Here is a 24,006-nt window from a genome sequence, read left to right as displayed (position 1 = left end):
GACTGGGATCTCCAAAAGGCAGGGCTGTACCTCCCCCCTCAGACTGGGATCTCCATAAAGCAGGGTTGTGCCTCCCTCCTCAGACTGGCATCTCCATAAAGCAGGGCTATGCCTCCCCCCTCAGACTGGGATCTCCAAAAGGTAGGGCTGTACCTCCCCCCTCAGACTGGCATCTCCATAAAACAGGGCTGTGCTCCCCCCTCCCCCAGACTGGGGACCCCTAGCGGGTAGGGCAATGGCTGGGGTGGGGTCCCTGATGATCCCACCTGGTGCGGAAGGTTCTCCTCCGCACTGAGGAACCCATGTGCAGGCGGTGCTGCCGCTCCTCCTTGTGCGCCTCCTCCTGGCGGTGCTCCAGCCGGTGGACGACCTCCACGGCCTGGGGGGGCCGGGGCTCCCCCACATTTCCGGGGCTGTGGGGCAGAGTCATGGTTGCGAGAGCAACAACCTGCGGAGCCAAGGCGCGCGGTCACACCACCAGGCATCCGCCCGTCCCTTCCCCATGTGGTCGTCCCAGCATCCCTGGGGGGGGGGGTGGTTTGTGGGGTGGGCGTTCATGCTCCAGTGGGCAGAGCGGGGCACGGAGGCCGGGGCGGGGCAGGGACCTGGCTAACGGGACAGCGGCAGGCTTCGCACCCTGAGCCTGCCTAACGTCCCGCGTGCAGCTGAGCGAGTGCAGCCCCGCGTCGTGAGCAGCCCCTGGCTTCTAGCTGCAGCCCAGCCTTAGTCTCTCCCGTGACCTGCGCCGAGCCCTCCCTTCTCTGGGCCTCAGCTTCTCAGGTGATGAGCGATCGGACACCGTGATGTCCGAGGGCTGCGCTATGACTCAAGATGGGCAGATGTCCTCACTCTTCCTGCCTGTGCCCGCTCAGCCCCACTTTGCCTGCACTGGTGGCCTGGCCTCTCTTGGAGAAACCTCTTCTTCCTCCTGGCCTTCCTAGCCCCACTCAGGCTTCACAGCCTAAGCGGAGAATGCTTCCGTTGGTACATTGGTCGCGTGCGGAAACTCTGGGACGCGGTCCTGCTTCTCATGCCAGTTTTCAAGTGTGTCCCCTTGGGTGAGACTGTGTGACGTGGTTTTCTCATCTGGAAAATGGGTCGACTGGCCTCCCGGGGTGGTTGTCAAGGTTGGATGAGTGCTTGGAGCGTAGTAATTCCCATGTAAATGTTAGACATCAGCATTAGTTTTCTAAGAATCCCTGCTGAAAAACTATAGGCCGGCTAGAATTTTCCCTACTCTAATCGTTGTTATGCTTTTCTATCTCCACTCCAGTTTAGCTCTGATTCAAAGATGCCTCCTCCTCCTATTTAATGACTTCCTATTTATACGTCTTGACTCTTCAACAAGATTATAAGTGAATTAAAAGTAATAACAGTGAGAGGCGCCTGGGTGGCTCAGTGGGTTAAGCCTCCAACTCTCGATCTCGGCTCAGGTCACGATCTCTTGGTTCGTGAGATTAAGCCCCGGGTCAAGTTCTGCACTGACAGTGCAGAGCCTGCTTGGGATTCTTTTTCTCCCTCTCTCTCTGCCCTTCCTCTGCTTGCCCGTGCGCTCTCTCTCTCTCTCTCTCTCGCTTTCAAAATAAATAAATAAACATTAAGCAAAAAAAAAGTGACACAGTGAGTGTTTACTGTGTGCCGTCCCATTGTCACCCCATTTTTTAAAATAATTTTTTTTAACGTTTATATTTATTTTTGAGACAGTGAGAGACAGAGCGTGAGCAGGGGTGGGGCAAAGAGAGAGAGAAGGGACACAGAATCCGAAGCAGGCTCCAGGCTCTGAGCTGTCAGCACGTGGGGCTCGAATTCGTCAACCGCGAGATCATGACCTGAGCCGAAGTCTGATGCTCAACCGACTGAGCCATCCAGGCGCCCTGCATTGTTACCCCATTTTACAGATGAGGAGGGAAAGTGCTTGCTCAAGGTCACCCAGCTGGTGGTGGGGCCATGACTGGCACCCAACTCTGAGCTCTCTTGACCTCTATGTCACGTGTCTACTCAAGGCCAGGCCTTGGCTGTGGCGGGGGACACAGCGGGCCGCACGGCCTTTCTTCTTGTAAGGGGATCACAACCGAGGGATCCCCCTTTTGCATTCTCGAGGCTCAGGTCTGGGCCACAGGTGGTGGCCGGTAGGGTTGGATCATATCGGTGTGGAGGAACCTCTGGGATCAGGGAGCGAATCCATGGATATGGAGAGGCAGGCAGGGAGAGCAGGAGGCCCATGGGCAAGCTGGCTTTGGATTCTCGCACCAAGTTCTCTCCCAGATCTTGGCCTCGGTGTCACCACCGAGGGGTCTCTGGGTCTCTGAGGGCCCCTCTGATGCTGAAGCTCTAGGATGCTTGGCGGAATCCCTGGTGCCTTCCATACCTCCTCCAGGTGGGAATTCTGGCGGGCAGGCCACTGACCTGGGAGGGTCCTTGCCGGGCTTAGGCCTGAAGTCACTCGTGGCTCCAGCCTCCCCGGGGGGCCTCCCAGCAGTAGTGGAATGTGTGTGTATACCGGATTCTGACCTGGGTGGGAACATGGCGCCTGGGAGACCACTTCTCTAGGTCCATAACCTGGGAGATGGGCCGCCGGCCTCATCGGAGTTCCGTGGCCTGAGGGGCCGGTTATGGGGAGTCAGGGGGGGCTCAGGCTGCTGAGGGGCGATCTTAGTGGACCTTTACTCCTCTAGTTCTGAAAAGCTCGTTCCCTTTCAGTGTCTGGATTACTGCAGAATGTCAGTCAGGACCAAGGGCCGCACCGAAACTTCCTTGGCCTCCTGCAGGTGGCCTCAGCAGGACGTCACGGGACCATCACCCCTTCAGCTTCCCATCTGGCCCCTCCTGAGGAAAAGGGTCTGCTGGCACCCAGAGGATGGCTGGCCCTGCTCGTTCTGCCCCTCCTTCCTCACAGCCCCAGAGGAGAGCTCTGGGTACCACCCGAGGCGGGACACCCTCCCCCCCGCCCCCCTCCCCACCACCACCAGCTTTTCTGGGACACCGTGGCCCTGGCCCCAGCAGCTGAGGAACGTTCCCTGGCATCAGCTGCTGGCTCCCTTCCTCGGATGCTCTGTTCCTGATTAGCACCGTGCAGGGGTGTGTGTGTGTGTGTGTGTGTGTGTGTGTGTGTGACTGGCACTCATCCTTGACCTCCTGGGCCTCCCGCAACCAGACCCCCGGCTTTAGTGGATGAGGCATCAGTTCTTTTTAAAGCACTGACTGAGGCTTGGGATTAAGAAGCAGTGGGAGGGCAGCGCCACGAGTGCCTGGCAGGGAGAGGTCGGCGGGGTGTGGGTCCGCAGGGAACCCCCATCCCCACCCCGCCCCCCCCCCGGGGCGCAAGGCCTGGGCTCTTGGTCCCGCAGCCCGGCCCCCCCTTTTCCCCCCGGCCCCCCCCCCCCCCCCGTCTGCTTTCCCTCCAGGGCGTCTGACAGGCAATGCGGCCTCTGCCCCTTTCTCAGGAGGGAAAGAGAAGGACACAGAGGCTGAGGGACTCACGGAACCTGATGGCAGAAAGCTGGGTCCTCTGAGTGAGCCCTGCTCTACCAGCTCCCGAGTCCAGAATTCTGACCCTGCCACTGAGTAGCTGGGGCCACCCCTTCCCGGTCTGGGCCCCGGGCTCCTGCCAGTGAGCCCAGGCTGGACGAGTGCCCTCCTGGCCCTGCAATTCGGGCCTTGAGGGCTTACTCCCTTTCCCTGCCCGCCCGGTGGGCCAAGCAGGCCTCCGCCAGCGCTGCTCCGGCTTCTCGGGACCTGCCAGCGCGCCCGGCCCCTTCCACTTGTCAGGCACCCGCGACGGTCTCTTTTACAGCTTTCACATCACAGAGGGCTCAGCCCAGAGGACCGAGGGCCAAGCAGGACAGTGAGAGGGGGCAGGGGTCTCCAGAATCCCCTCCCATTTTTACTCGGAGTGCTGCCTAAGTACGTGTGTACCTCCAGGGTCCTTTCCCAACACACACACACACACACACACACACACACACGCTTGCTAATGGAAAGCTGAGGGTCTTACTTTCTGAAGGCGTCCCTCCCCACCTCTGATCCCTGGAGGTAACTCACAGAAGCAGCTGTGCCCACTTAGGCGTCTCTGGCGAGAAGATTCCAGAGGATGAGAGGGACCTCGGTTCCTTCTTGCCCTGGGCTCAGCGGGGACTGGAAGAAGAATGTGATCCTGGAGCCTGCGTGGGCCTTAAATATAGCAGTGCTGAGACAGTTGATGACAATGGATGGGAACTATGGGGGGGGGGGGGGGCAAAGAGGGGGGGGGCCGTCCCATCAGGCCAGCGCTGCTGAGGCGGCAGCAACAGGTGGAGCTGTCCCCACCCCCACCCAGCCTCCGCACACAGCTCCTGCCCTCTGCGTGATCCCTTCTGCCCAGTTCTAGCCCCCACCCCCCTAAGTGCCGGAGAAAGAAGGTAACAGCTCTGGCCTGGTCACGGGAAAAGCAGATAAGGGGTGGGGTTGCTGAGGGCTCCGACTGGTGCCTCCGACTGGGGGAAGACCCCCAGCTTCTCCGATCTGATCCCCCTGTGAAAAGTGGACACGTGAGACTGGACACCAGCCATGAAGACAGTGGAAGGAATGTGACCTGAAGCGGGTGTTTCGAGCTTGTACGTTATCACTGGCCGGAATGGAGGCATGTGGCCTCTCATGCCAGCAGCTACTGGCCCGGCCCTGCCCAGCCACGGTCAGCGGGGATGGGGCAAGGCCCGGGAGGGAGAGGAGGGGGAAGCCACCTCTTCCTGCACCGTCCGCGTCTCTCAGGCTTCCAGAGTGGCCACGACAGGACCCATCTTTCCAGCCTTTGACACACCCCTCCTGTACCTCGGTTCTTTCCCCCACGTTCATTCACACCCACCCTTCGCCAGGCAGAAGGGAACAACACCCATGATGTGAAGGAATGGGAGGGAAATTTAATCTAGGCGGGGAGACAGGCAGTTAGGGCAGGGGGTGAATCGAGAAGGTACACCCGGGCCAGGTCTCAGGGGTTAAGCAGGTTTGAGGAAGCGGGTGCCGGCTCCGGTCCAGAGAGCACAGTTTCCCACCCCGGCCTCCTCCCGGGACCTCAGGGCGGGGTGGGGGGGGAGGGCAGCAACACTACATCTGTCACTTTTCCTAGCGTCTCAGGGTCTACTCATGTGAAAGGGGAGAGAGAGAGAGAGAGAGAGAATGCAACTGAGCTCTTTAGCTACCGTGTTAATCTCCTGCCCTATTTGAAAACCCCTTTCTAGGGGCGCCTGGGTGGCTCAGTTGGTTAAGCGTCCGACTTTGGCTCAGGTCACCATCTTGCAGTCTATGAGTTCGAGCCCCGCGTCGGACTCTGTGCTGACAGCTCGGGGCCTGGAGCCTGCTTCAAAATTCTATGTCTCCCTCTCTCTCTGCTCCTCCCCTGCTCATGCTCTGTCTCTCTCTCCTTCAAAAATAAAAACATTGAAAACCCCTTTCTAAGTATGCCTTTGTCCCCCCCCCCCTTCCTCCCTGGCTGCAGTGTTAAAAGCATCTTTTGCGGGGAGAACATTTGGTGGCTTTCTTCCATCTTGTACTCAGTCAACCTCAGACGGCCTTCCCAAGACCCACATGTATACACTCTCCGTGAGGTGTGAGAGTGAATCGGACGTAGAGCAGGGGCGGTGTGGGCTTCTAGGCCAGCAGGAGACAGGCATTTAAACTGCTCCTGGAACCCCCTTCCCCCCAAGGCAGCCTGTGGACCAGGTGGCTGTAGGACCTTAGGGAAGTCAGTTAACCATTCTGGTTCTGTTACCTATACAGTGGCGTCAACTATGCTGGCCTTGCGGTGTGACTGAGAAGGTTCCGGTAGGGAAGGTGGAGCCGGCCTCACGGTGACTGGCACCCACAGAGGCCTGTGAAGCAGGAACTCCACTGGTAACTCCATAGCAGTCGGAATGTGGGAGCTCACCCTCCTTCCGTGTGTGGGATTCCCATTCACCCCAGTGATGCCCTCACCCCTCGCGGGGATGTCACCTCAGGGAGAGTCGGATGTGCCGTGAAGTGCACACAGCCAACCCCGCAGGTCACAAGGCTGAGCAGAGGTGAGGCTTGGCATTACATAAACCTGGGTTTGTTTGCTTGTTTATTATTTTAAAAAATGTTTATTTATTTTTGAGAGAGAGAGAGAAAGAGAGACAGAGCGCAAGTGGGGGAGGGGCAGAGAGAGACGGAGGCATAGAATCCGAAGCAGGCTCCAGGCTCCGAGCTGTCAGCACAGAGCCCGACGCGGGGCTCGAACTCACAAGCTGTGAGATCATGACCTGAGCCGAAATCAGACGCTTAACCGACTGAGCCCCCCGGGCGCCCCTAAACCTTGGTTTAAATCCCGACCTCTGGCACCTGCACTCACTCATGGGGGAACCCTGGCCTCCTCTCTGGGCAATACTTATCCTGCAGAATGATTGTAAGAGTCAAACGAGGTTAAAATGCATACATTGCCCGATAAAGTACCTGGCTGGCGGCCAGTGCCCCTCCATATTTCCTTCTCTCCTTTCCTTCTCATCTTCCCCCTTTTTTTGCGTTCCCCGGATGTATGAACATTAAGGACAGTTGTTTAAACGCCCCCAGCAGCCACCCTGAACTTCCATATCACTTTTTCAGACCACAGCCAAACTGTGGTTTTTGGGGGGATGGCTTCACCTGGTGGCCAAGCAGAGTGCTGTCTGGCCCCATGCTTTCTCTCATCACCTCCTTTCTGCCTGCTTGTCTCCCATCCCTCCCTCTGTTGTTCTCCTCCCCACCCCCTCAGTTAATTCCAGGTACTGTTCTTGTCATACTTTCGGTCTAAGCGTATCTTCCTTATGCCGCTTCCTTCTTAGAGTGAGAAAGGAAAACGGGCTCAAGCAGCCCAGGGGCTGAGCAGGGGGCTAGGGTCTCAGGGCTGTGACCCACCAGCAACAGCAGGTGAGGCCATTCCTGTCTCTGTCCCACTTTCTGGAAGCTGGGGTGGGGACAGCGACAGGGGACAAGCCTTGGCCCTGACATGTGGTCATAACATCCTTGTTCAGGCTGACACTCAGACCTGGGAGGGGCACAGAGGGATCCAGCCTCGGGGACCCCAGAGGGGTCCAGTCCCAGGGGCCCTATTCTCTGGGTAGGAGACTCAGGCAACCCCTGTATGTTCCTGGGGCCGGGGGCCTTGAGAGGCCAGAGGTCTGTGGACTTCACAGGTGCATGTGCTACCCGAGTAGCCTGGACCCCCACCCCCACCCAGGGGATGGGTGACTCCAGGGAGGTGATTTGAGGCTGTGGACAGGGAAACTGGTGGTGTGAGGGCATTGTTCCCTCCACCTGCCCGAGAGGAATCGCCAAAGGTGTTTTTTAGAAATACAGATGCCCCAGGAGCAGTGGATTTAGCAGGACTGGGGTGGGGCTGGGGAAGCTGTGTTTACTCCTGGGCCGGGCTCTGCTGTGAACACTGGGCTAGATGGGGCCAGGCTATGGGGAGTCCTGGTAATGGGGTCAGGGCCTAGGACACTCAGGGATGCCAGTGCCTCATCCCAGCTCCAGGGGGCCTCAGACACTCTGCTTTCTAGCTGCTTCCAGCCCTATCTGCAGGTCTGGGCTGCCTGCTTGGGAGACCAGAGACCTCAGTGGGGACAGGGCGTCCTGAGGAGGGTCACAGGGCTCAGAGCCATTCATCTCTCTCCTCAGGCACTCAGACGCCACCCTCCGAGAGTCAGGGAGTAGTTGGGACATCTGTCTGTCACCCTGAGTTGCTTAGAGACCTTCGCAGCCCGGTGAGTCAGAAGAGGTGTTTAGGGCCTAAAAAAATCATCTCTGTGACTCCTCAACCCTCTTACCTGGTGATAACAGTCATGCTGTTTCTCATTACTGAACAAGGTGAAGAGAGTCAACCTTTGGCCAAGTTCACCTCAAGGGACAGAAAGCAGACTTGTTTGCAGTGTGGGGGGAGGGGAACAATCATTGGGGCCACCTCAGCGGCTGCTGAGAGAGCGGGCTGGGGTCATCAGGAGGGTGGCCCACCCCTCTGTTATGGAGATATTGGGTCTAGACCAGTGACCCTGAAGATGTTAAATATTAATTACAAACAGATAAGAGCACCAGCACCTGGTGCTGTGTTGTGGGGGGGGGGGGTAAGGAAGAGGAGGGGAGACATATCTGGGTACAGAGCAGAGAGGACACTATATTCGGGAAGGTCATGCTCAGGCAACCCGACTTTGGTCCTGTTTCTCAGAAATATTCAGAACGGGCTTCGGGATAGGAGGGTGATGACAGGTCCTGGCCCCTTAAGGACCCCATTGGGGCCCCCTTCTTTAATCCCCGTGAGTCTCATCTCTGAGAATCCAAACCAGCGTGGAAAGTTCCTTCTCGTGATGAGGATGAAAAGCACTAGGTTTGAGCTCCAGCTAAGTCATGGCTTCCGCGGGGGTGCCCCTCCCCGAGTCCCTTCTCTCTGGGCCTCGGTTATCTTATCGCAGGGCTCATCTGAGAGGGAAATGGGACAAAGGACGTGCCAGCCCCCTGCGGCATGAGTAAGGAGCCCTTTCCTTACGTAGGAGCAGGAGCGGCCGTGGGGGCAGAAGGGCAAGAGAGATGTTCACAGCCTCTGGTGAGCTGTCCTCTGGGAACGGCACCCCCACCCTTAAACAACTTCCTCCTGCAACCTCAGCCAGAAGGTTCCCTTTGTCTTCAGACCCTGTTTCCTTCCACCTCCCCCAGATAGCCCAGGCCCTCTGGCCTGGCCCAGAGCAATCCTGAGAAGATCAGGGTGATGTGAGCCCATGAGAAAATGCCCAGCGTGAAGCCACATCCTGGGGGCGGGGGGGGGGTGTCACTCACTGTAAAACATCACAACAGGACATTTCCTGGGCACTGTGCATGTGCCAGGCACAATTAAGTACTTTATAGACATTTCGTTAATTTCACCCTTGCCACACCGCCGTGAAGTAGGTGTTATTATCTCCACCTTACAGATGAAGAAACTGAGGTTTCGAGTAGTGATTCACTTGAAGTCAGACAGCCGGTAAGTGGTCAGGCTGGAATTTGAACCCAGATGAGCTAAGTTTCCAAAGCTGTGAAGTAAGTGCACTTTGTTGTTGTGTCTGCTTCAGGGGCCACATGACCCCGTCCGTGTTCCTTACAAACCCTGCTCTCAAGACAGGGTCTGAACCCTCGTCGTCAGGAAAGGCTTGTGTGTGTCCTCCCTCCCTGGGACCTGCATTCCAGGGGAGGGGGGAAGCCCCCGGCAGGGGGATGAAATTGAGATGGTGTGATTTCAGGCAGTAGCCGGGTTGGAATGAGCCCCGGGCCGCGCCCCTCCCTCGTGCCACCTCGGCCTTGGCAGAGTGCAGGATGTTCTGGTTCTGCCCAGCCTGCTATGAGGCGTCCTTCCCAGACTCAGTTTCTCAGGATAGGGGAACCACAGAGGAAGTAGAGACCTCACTCTCTGTCCAACTCGTTTACGAATCTGGCCAGGAACGGGATGGGGAACTTGGTGTCCAGCATCTTAGGAGGGGTGGGCGTTGGATCTCCGTGAAGCCTCCTGCGTTAACTCCCCACACTGCTTCTCCCCTCAGGGCTCTGCTTGCACATGCTCATTGGCATACGATGCATACCCAGAACTCCCCGGCTGCAGTCCTTATCATGCCGTTTTGCTCCAACCATAGCTCACCCATGGCGGGGGCCCCGTGTCCCTCTTTCCTTTGGTTCTTTCAAGGGCACTCACCTGCGGCCGGGCTGCATAGTGTGCAGCATGGTCGGGTGTGGGAGTGACAGCCAGTGATGGGAGGTAGGGCGGGGACAGGGAGGAAGCCCCAGGCCCGCCTTGTTCTCCGCTCAGGCCTCCCACTGCACGGTCAGGGCCAGGTCTCTGAAGAGAGAGTCCAGTTCTGTGGGCTGCTTCAGGTCTGATGCCTGAGGGGCCGGGCTCTGGGCCTCAGTCTCAGATACAGGCTCCTCGTCCTTGGGACACACGAGGGACTCCAGCAGGCCCCAGGGACTTGGTTCCTGGTCTGTGGGGGAACAGGGGAGGGAAGGAGTGTTCAAAGGGAGGGATACAGGGTGGCCCTCGATCTGGACAGAGGAGAGGAGGGGGAGCTGGCCCTTCAGGTACGACGGTGTCCCTAGTTCCCCTCTGTGTAGCACACAGGGGACAGGTACTCTGTCCGTGTGAACTCCCAGATGCTGGTGGAAGGAATTTGCTTCCTGGGGGTCCCCCATATCCAAGGAGGTCACCCCTTGCAGAGAAAGGCCATCGGGGATATACCTTCCAGCTGGTGCCTCTTTCTGGAGCTGACCTTTAGGCCTGAGGTGTTTGGGACTAGAGAGTGTCACAGGTGGGGAGTCTTTGCCAGAACCTTCTACACACATCCCATAGGAAGAAGGCCAGCCGTCTGGAGTGGTCTGAGGAGTGTAGGAGGGAGGCTGGACCTCAGAGATGGCCTGTGCCGTGTATGATGGAGGTTTAGCTTCGGGGGTTACTTGAGGTGCATAGGGTGGGGGCCTAACTTCCGGGGAAGCCTGGGGCGCACAGGACAGTGGGGAGAGTGCCTGGTGAGGCGGCACTCCAGAGGGCCGGAGGACGGAAATGTCTGGCTGCCCGAGGTAGGTGATCTCAGACAGGCTGTGCAGTGCTGGGGCTCCCGGGGGCTCCCTGGGCCCGGAGACCTTGACTTGAGAGTACTGGACGGGCTGGGCCAGACTGCTGGGGCTGCTCAGGTCGAAGACAGGGATCAGCACGTGCTCCTGGATGAACCGCAGAGGCTGGAAGGTCAGGACTCGCTGGACGTTCTGTGCAGGGACGACAACAGTCTACCCGTTAGGGCACGTTCGCAGCTCCCTGAGGGTGCCGCGGATAGTTGGGGTCCTCCAAGGAGAGGCAGAGGGGATGGGGTAGACCACCTGGGGCACTTTTCAAAATGCACGTGCCGCACACCCCCTTGGCTTTCCAGAGATTTCTCTGAATGCTGGGCCTCTGTGAAGGGACAGGGCTCCCAGTTGAGGCTTTAGTTGAGGGCCACTTCTAAAGTCTAGGCTATCTGAAGGAAAGAGAGCGGGGCTGTGCTTTCTCAAGGAAGGAGGTAACTCACATTGGGGGTTACCTTGGGGGTATGCTCTCGAGGTGGTGGCCCATACTGTTCATCACTCACGAGTCCCCAAGGGCCTGATATAGGGGGCCGGGTGCAAAAGGATGGGGGAGAAGGGGAGGCAGGGGAGTTCTACAGGAAACGGCTCATCTGGGCTTTGACATTGCGAAATGCCCTCAACTCCTCTGTCCCTCGCATAAATGAGAGCCGGCTCCTAGAGCCCCAGACCCGTCAGGTCGGGCCTCTGCAGCAGGCCCTGTGGCTTTAACAGACAGCCGGCGCTGGCCGCCATATTGGGGTGTGACTTGGGGGGCTTACATAGGGCCTAGAAGCCCTGGCTACACTGGCCCGGATTCCAGGGAGGCCCATTTTGACAGGACGTGAGCTCCAGGGCTCCCCAGAGTACCCACCCGCTGTCAGCACCTTGTAGCTGCCTGCTCTCCTAGGTTACCTGCCTGGACGTGGATGCTTTCAAGTCACGTGGGTTTTCTTTACCAAGCCCACTGTCCCCCCGTCGCCAACCTTTCTCCAATACACCCTGCTGGGCCACGTCTTTGTCAGCTTTAGGTTGGAGAAGAGAAAGGAAGTCTAATTTTCTGCACTATGTGCTTCTCCCTCCCCTTCAGGGAGAGCCAGGGGTCCCTGGGCCCATGCCCCTGCTGCTTTGGGGTCCCCCCTGGACCCCTCCTTCCGGCCCCAGGCGCAACTGCTCACCAGGGAGTTGGGAGGTGGAGGTGGCTTGGTGACATATCTGTAGCTCAGGTAGCAGAGCCCTGCGACGAGGAAGCCCATGGAGAACAGGAAGGCGCCCGAGAAGGAGTATGTCCACGTCCGATCTGGGGGGGCGGGGGCAAAGGGGCCAGAGCAGGAAGACTGAGGCTGGGATCTGGTCTGGGCCAGATCCCATGTGGACGCTGCAGGCTGGGTGCTTTCCCTGCCCTGCCCTCTTGGGCCAGGCTTGGGAAGGTCTCTCCTACTCCCAACGTGTGCAGGGCGGGGTCAAGAGCACAAGAAGGGGGCCACATACTAGATGCCTAAGTATCCAGAATTTATAAACCATTCTGACACTAAGTAAAATATGTTGTATGCTCCCACCCCGACGAATATATTTTTCATAACAACCTGGCTCAGCGCAGAGCCTGCTTGGGATTCTCTCTCTCTCTCTCTCTCTCTCTCTCTCTCTCTCCCCCTCTCTCTCTCAAATAAAAAATAAATTAAAAAAATACATAACACCCTAGAAGGCTAGGTTTGAATTTTGGATTCTTAGATTCCTTGGGAGTCCCCGTGCTGAAATGTGGGGGTGCAGGGAGAGCCTGCCACAGGCCCCTGACCCACCCTGGCTCTATCCCTCTCTGGCAGGGGCCTTGTGTACACGGATGTGGACTCCCCAGCCCACACAGCCAAGCTCATCCATGTGCACCCCCCCCCCCCGCCAAACAAATAGCCACAAACAAACAGCCATCCTTTGGGCTAAGGGTCTGCACATCAACAGTGTCTCCTCTTGGGAGGAAGGACGCAAGGAACAGATCCGCTAGACTGGACACTCAGGGCATTTGTACAGGGAATTTTGGGGTCCCAGGTACTCAGAGTGTGGTCTAGGAGGTCACAGGCTCCGGGGGAGAATCTGTGCATTTGGACCTAAGGACTCTTCACCTTGTGGGGAGGGTCATGGCCAGAGTATGACCGGAGCAGAGCCTTCTAAAGTGACCTCTGTTGCCTGGGTCTGAGGACAGCCCTACCTCCCTAGCAGGGCGCTGGGGGCAGAGGCAGAGGGGGTTGTGTGTGTGTGTGGGGGGGAGGTGGCAATGGGAGGGGCCTGTCCTCTGTGCCTCCCTACAAAGGTAATGGGCTGGGTGTTTGGGAAGCTCTTGCTCAGGAGGGAGCCCGCGAGGGCACCGCCCTTTCTAAAAGGGAAAGAGAAGGACGACTAAGGGCTTTAATGTAGAGCCTTCTCCCAGTGGTCCCACATCTTTGAGACTGATGCTGCCAGTTCTTGGCCTGACACACTTCCTGTCACCAGCCCAGGTGGGACCGGTAGGGGGCGTGGTAAGAAAGCAATAGTTGGGGTTTTGCGAAAACTGGTGATTTGTGTTCTCCAGGGGTTTTGACCCTCCAGGCCACCCTCCTTCCATTCCCCCATGTGGTGGGATGCTGATTGCCAGCTGTCAGTGACCTTGACAATTGCTGTGAACCCTGGGAATCTCTGGAGCCTCCATTTCTAGCCCACTTCTCGCCCTTCCCCAGCTCTGACTGTTGACCTCTCTGGGTCAGCTTCCCACCTCAGTGATAACCCTGTCCCCTGTCACACGGTATTCCTCTTGGTGCTCTGGAATGTGGGGTGTTAGAGGTCTGGCTCAGCCACTGACATGCTGAGAATCCTTCTCTCTGCTGCATGACCCTCTCTGGTCTACTATTTATTTTTATTTTTATTAAAAAACTTTTTTTTCACACTTACTCATTTTTGAGAGACAGAGCATGAGTAGGGGAGGGGCAGAGAGAGAGGGAGACACAGAATCCAGAGCCGGCTCCAGGCTCTGAGCTGTCAGCACAGAGCCTGATGTGGGGCTCGAACTCACGGACTGTGAGATCATGACCTGAGCTGAAGTCGGACGCTTAACTGACTGAGCCACCCAGGAGCCCCTCTGGTCTACTATTTATTAAGAATAAGAGCCAGCAATTACTGAACTCTTACCATATGCACGGTGTGGGTGCTCTGCCTATGACATCCTACCAAACATTGAGGGCCAGAGATGCTCCTTTCTTAGGGATAATGAAGCTGAGTCTCAGAAAGCCTAAGTGACTTGGCCAAGGTCACACAGCTGCTCGGTGGAGAACCAGGATTGTCATGTTCAACTACAAAGCTCTCCTCATAGGCACTACACAAGGATGCCTTAGTTTCCCCATCTGTAAAAATTGGATATGGGGTGAAATGACCCCTAGAGTCCTTTCCAGCATCAAGATGCTCACATGTTGCTCTGTGACCCTCCTAGACATCCTGAGAAGTAAAGGGGAAATTCTGGACTCTGGGATAAGACAGACTGCACGATACGGGGTCAAGGGCAGGACATATCACTCTGAAATGGAAATAAGAGACAAAAATGTGCAGTAGAGAGGCCTAGCCAAAAACAAAATTGCAAAGTGCTGGTTAGAGCCCAGGCTTCAAGATTAGATGAACTGACCAGCTGTGCAGTTGCTGGTAAGTTGCTTAGCCTCTCTGAGCCAGAGTTCCGCCTCTGTGAAATGGGGATGAGGCTACCCAACCCACAAGATTGTTATAAAGATTAAATGGGATAATGCATGTAAAGCATTTCACATAGTGCTTGGCAATGGAGTGGGTACTTAATAAATGGCGGGAATTGTTGTTAATATACTTAATTTTGAAGGATAAGGGGACTTCTAGATGTCAGGAAGAAATAGCCAATAAGAAGTGTGACTTATGTAAAAGTATCTACGGTCTTAGAAAAAAAATAAAAGGTATCACATCATGAGCTAGACTGTGTAAGGACAAGCCAATAGGATAAGGGTAGAGGGGGCTGCACATTGGCAGAAAGTGGGGTGGGGCAGGGGTGGGCCAGGAATGGGGGTCATTTGTCTAGTCCATCCAGGGGAAAGAGTCACAAATCATATACATGCTCCCAGCTTGGTGCCTGTACAGTCGGTTTCCTTTTCTAGCTTTGCTCTTGCCAAGTTCTATTCTGGTGTCCCCGTGGCCCTTCCCCAGGAAAGGCTTGCCCCACGCAAGTGGCCAGTGCTGGCCTTTCGACCAGGCATCTTTTCCCCCGAAAATTAATGCACTGGGACTTGGGTGGAGACAATCAGTCTCTTGTGCATTCTTGGGGCGACTGGTGAGTTGAGTTTCTGAACAACACCGGGGAGGACAGCTTCCCCGAGGATGATTCTACCGAGCTACAGGCATGCCCTACGGCCCAGCCTCTGGCAGCTGCCTCGCCTCCTCATTAGCACAGAAATCACCTACTGACATCATGAATCTGAACCTGATGACTAAGGAGGAGACTCTTTTTCCAAATCCATCCGACCCACTCCTATCACTTTCATCTTCTCAACTTGCACCATCTCCCTGAGCCAATGACTCAAAACGATTTCTATAGTAGCGTGGTGATGAGAACATGGTCTCCTGAATTCAGCCTTGTTCTATCCCTCACCGCCTGTGTGCCCTTGTGCAGGTTACTTAACCACTCTGAACTTTAGTGTCTTCAGTAAGACAGGGTGATAATCGTACCTGTCTCAGAGGTAGCTCATGAGGATTGTGGTTAGGGGTTCCTGGTCCCTGGCTAGCACTGCAGAATAGCTAGTTCTTGGGGCGCCTGGGTGGCTCAGTCGGTTGAGCGTCCGACTTCAGCTCAGGTCATGATCTCACGGTTGGTGGGTTCGAGCCCCGCATCGGGCTCTGTGCTGACAGCTCGGAGCCTGGAGCCTGCTTCGGATTCTGTGTCTCCTTCTCTCTGCCCCTTCCTCACTTGTGCTCTGTCTCTCTCTGTCTTTCAAAAAAAAAATTAAAAAAGAAAAGAAATGCTAGTTCTTATCACTGTTACTGTTCTTTGACTTTGGAAGATACTGAGGGAACTTTTAATCATCTCTGCTTTCCCTTCTGCAGATTATTTCCCAGTATATCTCACCTGGGTTAATATTAAGGTGGATTTGCCAGGGTGTATACAAAGCTGGTCAGAGAGAGGATATCCAGCGGGTTGGAGGGTAGGGGTTAAACACGTTTAATAGCAGCCCATCAGCTAACTCAATGATGGATAAACAAACACTGACTTTGGCAATACGCTAATAATCCTTCTGTAGTTTTTGGTGTGCCACCAGACCTCACCTTGGTTAGAGGGAAGAAAGCACAGAGTCAAGATTCGAGTTCAGGAGTCCCACCTCCCTCTGGCCCCAGTTGAACTTACCTGGCAAGGTCTTCACTCGGCACGTGTAGGGCTCGCTCTTTCTGACCAAGGCTGGAACAAAAATCCTGACGGTTCCAAGGAACTCTGTGTCGGGGGTCAGGCCAATGAACTCGTATTCCCTCTGCTTGCCTCCAAGGTGCTGAATTTGATAGAGAACTCAGAGTGACTCCTTTTACACACTAGTCTCCGTATGGGGCCCAAGCAAGCCTGTGCACCCCTCTGCCTGGGTTACTGCACTCAGTATGGTCCACCAGCTACCCACACCAAAAGCTGGTGGTTGGTCTGCAATGCTCCATTCCTATTCCCCTACCCTCTGCTTTATCTGCAAACCCAATCGGTCACCGAGCAACACGTGCTTTCACTAGAACAGGATCTGGCCCATGAAGCACTCTCTTTAGGCTAGTTGCTGTTACCATCACCACCTCCACCAACATCACCATTATCTCCCCTTCTCCTAGTTTTTCTCCTCCTCCCCTTCCTCCTTCTTTGTCAAGTATCAAAAACCCTTGAATATCCGTCCCTCTCTTGCCTTCCTCATTGCTTCTGCCTTAATTGGGCCTCAAAAGCTAAGAATTTTCTTCTTCGTTCTTTGCCTTTCAGCTACACCTTCCCCTTTGCAGGCAAGTGGAGGCCAGGGTTTAGGGTTATTTTTATTTTTATTTTTGGAGGGGCGTGTAAGTGTGTGAAGGAGTATACAAACGGATTTTACAACTCACTGTTTTGTGCAACTCATACGGTTGAAATTGCACACGTTAAATATCGTGTGATACAAGTCCAGCAAGTTGCCAAGGCCCAAGATTCCTCCTTCCCCAGATTTTTTTACTGCCTCCGGCCTGCTTCAGGCCCCACTGTTTCCAGCCCCTACCGTTGCAATAGCCCATAACTTTCTACCCTGACCTCTCATTCACTTTTTTTTTAATCTTTTTTTTTTTTAACGTTTATTTATTTTTGAGACAGAGAGAGACAGAGCATGAACGGGGGAGGGTCAGAGAGAGAGGGAGACACAGAATCCGAAGCAGGCTCCAGGCTCTGAGCTATCAGCACAGAGCCCGACGCGGGCTGTACTCACAGACCCGGAGATCATGACCTGAGCCGAAGTCGGACGCTTAACCGACTGAGCCACCCAGGCGCCCCATCTCATTCACTTTCATATTCGATCTCTCTTCTTTTTGCTCCCAGTAATTTATAGCTTCTTTGGACTGACCCTCCCTAAAGCATCAACTGTAAACTCTGGCCAAAATAAAAACCACCTGTAGGCATTAGAGAGTAAGCAAAAGCAGGCAGATACTGGAGAAAGCAGAAAGGGAAAGGCATTAGGTGGATTTGTCATTTTTTAAAATGTCTTTTAGCTTGCGGTGTGGTTTAAACCTAAATAGGAACCTTGTAATCTTACTGGTTTGAATAATAATAAGAGAGAGTTCTGGGCAGTCAGTACAGCTAACAGTGAGGGGAGAGACCGCAGAGAGGACTGGTCCATAGAGAGGCAGGAGGCCCAAGTTCTGAGTGTAAACCTGGCCCAAATCCCCGGCTGGCCCCTAAAGTGAGTAGGATAAACTCCACGCAGTCCAGGTAAAGGTCAAAGAATGGGACTGACATTTTGGAGTTTGAAGCCCAGCCAAATTACCTGCCTGCTAAAATAAAACAGAACAAGTCAATTACTCTTTGGAAGAAAAGAACAGAATCCAGAGCCCCCCCCCCCCCAGTATACCATTCACAACATCGAGGATACATTCTAAAATTGTTAGACAGGCAGAGTAAGAGAAAATGTGATCCATACTCAGGAGAAAAGACAATCAGTGGTGACCTCCTCCAAGATGACTCAAATGTGGCATTAACAGGCAATGATTTTCAAGCAGCTAGTAGAAATACGCTCAAGGAAGTGAAAGAAAATGTGCTAAAACTGAGTGATTAGGAAGTCTCACCAGAATAGGAACTATGAAAATTGGAAACTTTAGAACTGAAAAATACAATATTTGAAATAAGAATCGCACTTGAGTGTTCTTAATAGCAGATGGGAGGTGACAAAAGAGAGAACTCAAAAACAGATCAACAGGATAAGGAGAATTAGCGTGATGGTCACACAACTTTTTGCATGTATTAAAAGCCATTGAGTTGTACACTTTAAAAGGAATGATTTTATGGTATGTGAATTATATCTCAAGGAAAAGGGCCAGGATGGTCAGAATGCTGTCTTCAAGAGATGTACTTTAAATATGAGACAGTGAAATTGACAATAAATGGAGGTAAAAGGATATACGAGGGAGATTAAGTATAAGAAAGCTGGAGAGGCTCTATGAGTAACAGGTGAAGAAGACTTCAATACAAAGAATAATATTGGGGAGAAAAGGACATTTCATAATGATAAAAGGGTCAGTTTAGGCCCCAATGAGGCCATAACGATTAGAACTGTGTATGTGTTTGATAACGGAGTTTCATGCACACAATGCCTGGCCAGATTGCACAGAGTTACAGGGAAAATAGACAAATCCAGTCTTAGGTGGAGCTTTTATTTTTTTGTTTATTAAAAAAAATATTTTTGGAGCGCCTGGGTGGCTCAGTCGGTTAAGTGGCCGACTTCGGCTCAGGTCATGATCTCGCGGTCCGTGAGTTCGAGCCCCACGTCGGGCTCTGTGCTGACAGCTCAGAGCCTGGAGCCTGTTTCAGATTCTGTGTCTCCCTCTCTCTGACCCTCCCGTTCATGCTCTGTCTCTCTTTGTCTCAAAAAGTAAATAAACATTAAAAAAAAAATTAAAAAAAATATTTTTAAAATCTTTATTTATTTTTGAGAGAGAGAGAGAGAGAGACAGACAGAGCATGAGCAGGGGAGGAACAGAGAGGGAGGGAGACACAGAATCCAAAACAGGCCCTAGGCTCTGAACTGTCAGCACAGAGCCCGACGCAGGGCTCGAACTTACAAACCATGAAAGCCTGACCTGAGCCAAAGTTGGATGCTTAACTCACTGAGCCACCCAGGCACCCCTGGGTGGAGATTTGAATACTCTCAGCAATTAAAAGAACAGTAGACCTTCCCCAATCAGGAAAGACATACAGCATGTAACACTATCAGCCGGCTTTATCTGATAGATTTATAGAGCGCTCTATCAAGCAATGGTAAGATACACATTCTTTTCAAGCACACATGGATCACTCACCCAGATGGGCCATATGCTGAGCCAGAAAACAAGTTTCCATACATTTAAAAGGACCGCAAACACACAGAGTATGTTCTCTGGCCACAAACTGAATTAAGTTGTAAGTAAGATATTCAGTAAAAACCCAAATATCTCCCCACAAGGAGTGTGAGAAGGACTCTTCCTGCTCAGTAATCTCTAACTGCTCCCCTGACTGTGGAAATAAATAGAACTTCTCTGTCCACCACCCAGGTTTACCTCCCGTGGCTCGTCTACCTCAGTGGTTGTCCCACTTTAGGGTGGGGAAGAAGCCCTTGGGTTGTTCACTGAAAATTCAGATCCCAGACAGGCAAGTACAGAATTTCAGTGAGTAGATTGGAAGGAGGCTGCATTTTAAATAAATACTGCAGGAGAGTCTGATGCCATCGATTGGGGGCCACGTTTTGAGAAACAGCCCCCGCGCTCCAGCCAAACCGGGCAATTTGGTGCTTGTCGGTAGGGCTTTAAGTTTTCTTGCTTCTGTCTCCGGTCATGGTGGGGCAGCCTAGGCCAGTGAAGGGAAAATGTGGGCTCTGAACGGAGCTGGATAGGAATCTTGACTATGCTATTATTTGCTGAACAATCTTGAGCGAGTGCCTGAACCTCTCTGAGCCTCTGTTTTCTCGTTCAGAAAATGAAGATAATAGCACCTACCTCCTAAGGTTATGGTAAAGACTAAGGGATATCAGAAGCATGTATTCCTTGGCACATCTCAGAAATTGGCATTGGCACCGGAAAGTTCTGGGAGTTTTTCCAGAACTCTTTGAGCTGCCATTTCCCCCCTCCCCTCCCCACCCCTGCTCCACCACACACGATACCCTTATTTTCCTCTTTCTAGAACTATCTGAATTCTTATTTTTGCTTCTTCTTCATCTACTAGGTTATAAACATCTTGGGTGCAACAATAGTCATTCAATGGAATCATGGACTCGTGGCACCTGCTGGGAGAAAATACCACGTGTTTCCTGGATATAAAAGAAATACCTTGTATACGATTTGACCCTTTACACCCTTGCTTTCCACCTTTCCTTGTCAGTGATCTTAAGACACTGCCTGTATCCAGTTACTGAAAATAGAGGAGAACCAGCAAAAAGAACTGCAGCAGTGGAAATAGATTCCAGCATTTTCTAAAGCGGACACGTGAAGATGTTAATAGAGGTTGTTCTCCAGGATGTTATAAGGCATTAGGCAAAAGATAAAGTTAAAAAAAAAATCATGCAAAGTAAAAAGAGCTTCTCTGGTCAAGAAATTTGAGAGAAGTTGTATTCAATGAATTAAAACTGAAGACTTGGCTTTGCAGGACTTGTCAGAGACTTTAGTGCTATTGTGTATGTGGTCTACAAGAAGGAGGGCTGTGTTTCAGAGAATGCTAAAAAATACGTATATATAGAAAACACATCTCCTTTCTACTTAAAGCAATGCAGATCTAATTGAGAGGGAAATGAGTTTCCAAGGCAGGGAAGGACCAGGGAGACATATACACTTACCATCTGGTAGGTGTGGTTGACCTGGAGCTCTAAGTGGTAGGACAGGTCAGGGAAGACGTCCTCCAGGGTTAGCCGGTGGCCATCCCTTGTGTGGATAGGCGTGGTGGTGGGATGGACAATCATCTGGATGGATCTCACCTTGGGGATACAGGTCACATTGGGTGGTTTGATGGTAGCTAGAAGGGGGAGAAGGAAACGCAAAAAAGAAAGGGCTAGAACCAGCCAGTAGTGTCTGAGACTGCCCCGGACCCTGGGACGGGACTGACTGCTTCCCTTCTCCTCCCACCCCAACCCCAGCTATGCTCTGAAAGCATCAGCTACACAAACTCATGAGAAGACAAAAGTTTTGCAAGCAACTGGTGTTTGGGGTTGAGGTTGGCAAAAGGGTGCCCAGGGGTGAGTGGGAAGAACCCAGGGAGAGGGGCAATGGCTCCCTAGATTCACCATGACCTTACCCCTGCCTTCTCAATCCCCACCTCGAGTCTGGCCAGAGCACCCTTCCCCAAGTCTATCGTCTATGACAGCTTTGGGGACTGATGGCTCAACTACATAACCTAAATAATGTTTGGGGGGCCTCAAATTATTGATTCGGCCTCAAAGGCCAGACCTAAGACTTCAATCTCGTTCAAGACAAAATTTTCCCAATAACCAATTAACCCTTAGGGGTTTACAGACCTCTTTAAGAATTTGATGAACGCTATGGAACTTCTCTTCCCCAAAATGTACCTACAGATACGAATATTTTCCGCTCGATTTTAGGGATTCATGAACCCTACTCCTCCTGAAGCTAACTTATAAAAATCCCTCAAGGGTCCATTGACCCACCAAGATCAAAAACATCTAAACTAGAAGAATGTGAACTTCAGTTTTGTTTATAAAAAACTGAGTTAAAAATCCTCAAAAAGGGAAGGAGGGAAGTAAATGAAGACTACCTCCATCGAATAGATCATTTTGCAGCCATGAGATGTCCACGTCGTGGAAAAATGCTTAACAACACGGGCAAACGTTCCTGATAGCATTCTATGAAAACACCTACCAACCAGGTTACGAAAGAGTAGAAAGGGTCCCTAGCAACTATGTTTATGTTTAAGTGTTCAGATTCTTTTGGGCTACTTTCATTTTTGTTTGCGGATTTCTATATTTTCCAGATTTTCTGCAGTAAATACGTATTAATTGGACAAGCCAAGAAAAAATAACTTGTTTAATTTTACTTTTTAATTTTCTTGGACAGCCACACGGCTGTTAAGTCAGTAAGTGAACATCACCACCTGCTTAACTTGTGTGGGGAGTTTGGCAACTCCTACTCCATTCATTCATTCATCAGTTATGTATTAATTCCCACGTGCCAGGCCCTATGCGAAGGACCGAGAATACAGGGGATTCCACGCCTCCACATGGAGTCCGTGTTTCACTGGGGAAGGCAGATGCTATACACGTAAGCAAATGGTGACATGAGCTGTCGAGACAATGAACAGTTGACTGTGGCAGAGAATGACAGGTGGAGATGTAGTGAAATGAGGTCACTGGGGCCGTGAGTGGGGACACCCACTTAGGAGGTGATATTGAGGCAGAGACCAAGACCGAGGACCGGAAAAGAGTCCAGGCCAGAGTAGGGCGCTGAGTTAGGAGGCCTTGGGTGTAGTCAAGAGGCGAGGTGAAGGCGACTGACCTCGGGAGGTCGGGATGGAGCTGGAGGAAGATGAACAGTGCACATGGGATGCTCTGTAGTTGCGGCTACCTTCCCTAAAAGCCACGTCTCTAACGGCCCCCCAGAGCCCTCCTGGGCCGTCCCCCTCCCCTTCCCTGCAGTGAGGGGCGCCCACTCACTGTGATATAGGGAGCTGAACCGGTCGGTCATCTTGGTGGCCGACGGGCCTCCAGCGCTGATCGCAGTTACGCGGGCATAGTAGTGCTCCGTGGGGTTGCCCGTCTCCAAGGTCAGGTTGCAGGATTTCCGGGTGATCCGTTGGCAGCCCTCCTTTGCCAGCCACTCTCTCTCTCCGTACCTGGAGGCGAGGGAGGGACCGGAGCACACGTTCAATGAGCGGGCCTGGCACTGGGCCCGTGGTTTATTAATAATGATAACGATATCTAGTATTTACTTCGCGTATTCTGTGTCCCAGGCCCCTTATGCGGATGATCTGTGAGTCCTCACGGTGATCCCGTGAGGTTCACATATCATTCTCCCGCCTTTTTGAATAAGGAAGCTGAGGCTTAAAGAGGCAATATCTGGGCAGGTGTTTGGAGCTTACGCTTGGGGAGCCGGGATTTGAACTCAGCCAGCCTGAGTTCATATTCTGGGCTCGTCGTCACCAAAAGCCTTTGAGGAAGGCACTGTTATCCCCGTTTGACAGATGAGGGGTCTGAGGGGCAGAGAGGGGAAGTGGCTTGCCATGGGATAAAGTGGCAGGACCAGCAACAGAACCCGGGTTTGCAGACCCCTGAGCCCACGTCAACCTCCTCCCCTGCATGGGAAGGGAGACGGGCAGGAATGAGGGCACGGCCTCGAGGGGGTGGGCATGACTTTCTGTTGAGCTAGTCTCACTATAAAGGTTATAAAGGCGAGAGCCGGCCAGTCTGACCCCGGAGCCTGGAATTTTAACCATCACCGTATCCTCCCTTTGCAAAAGAAACCACAAAGCAGCAAAGCTCTATCTGGCAGGCGGTGGTGCAGGCTGTATAACACCGGGTGGGGGTGTGGGGACATACCGCACAGGGGGATTTTCTCGGAAGGGTCGGTTTCGGAGCAGAATCAAAAGAGGTCATGTGGAGAGGGAAGCCTACTTTTTATACTCAACACTGTAGACGGTGTCTGGGGCGCTCTCCGGCCTGCTGTCCCACGTCAGGATGTTTTCGAAGTTGCTGGACTGGAATTTTACGTGTTGAAGAAGATCCGAGGTGTCCTCAGCCACGTGAGCTGCAGGAAGCGGGGAAGCAGCATGAGGAGATGGGCACGAGGACCCTGCCTCCAGCCTCCCAACAAGCCGTCCGATGAGGGGTCCTACTCACCAGAGACTCTGCAACGGACCATCACCGCTCTCCTTCACTTCTTTTTCTATTCTTTACTGAGCTACTTTTATTGTTGTTATTATTATTTATGATTATATTCAGTATTCATTATATATTATTATATTTACTATTTTCATTCTTCACATCCCATAAAATTCGCCGCTTTAGTTTATTAAAATTTTTTTTTAATGTTTATTTATTTTCGAGACAATGCGAGAGACAGAGTGCAAGCCCCGGAGGGGCAGACAGAGGGAGACACAGAATCCGAAGCGGGCTCCAGGCTCCGAGCCGTCAGCCCAGAGCCCGATGAGGAGGGGCTCGATCTCACGAACTGTGACATCATGACCTGAGCCGAAATCAAGAGTCAGTCGCTTAACTGCCTGAGCCA

General features: G+C 53.1%; 2 protein-coding genes across 2 annotated transcripts in view; both read right to left on the bottom strand.

Moving 5' to 3' along the window:
* The window catches only part of MYOM3 (myomesin 3), a 45,305-nt gene extending 44,875 nt beyond the window's left edge, over positions 1–430 (bottom strand). Inside the window, exon 1 of the mRNA XM_049617835.1 lies at positions 267–430. Coding sequence (XP_049473792.1) covers positions 267–430 — 164 coding nt within the window. The remainder of the gene's footprint in view (positions 1–266) is intronic.
* Positions 431–8,821: 8,391 nt separating this feature from the next.
* IL22RA1 (interleukin 22 receptor subunit alpha 1) lies at positions 8,822–23,640 on the bottom strand. The gene is made up of 8 exons (XM_049618903.1): positions 23,619–23,640; positions 23,394–23,526; positions 22,437–22,615; positions 20,610–20,785; positions 15,953–16,091; positions 11,754–11,875; positions 9,680–10,743; positions 8,822–9,026 (listed from the first exon to the last, which is right to left on the bottom strand). Exons 1-7 carry the CDS (start codon positions 23,638–23,640, stop codon positions 9,790–9,792), a joined length of 1,725 nt encoding a protein of 574 aa, XP_049474860.1. The 3' UTR covers positions 8,822–9,026; positions 9,680–9,789.
* Positions 23,641–24,006: the final 366 nt, after the last annotated feature.

This window comes from Panthera uncia (genome assembly GCF_023721935.1).
Source record: "Panthera uncia isolate 11264 chromosome C1 unlocalized genomic scaffold, Puncia_PCG_1.0 HiC_scaffold_4, whole genome shotgun sequence".
In the NCBI taxonomy this organism is placed as follows: Eukaryota; Metazoa; Chordata; class Mammalia; order Carnivora; family Felidae; genus Panthera; species Panthera uncia.
This window is presented reverse-complemented; position numbering and strand designations above follow the sequence as displayed.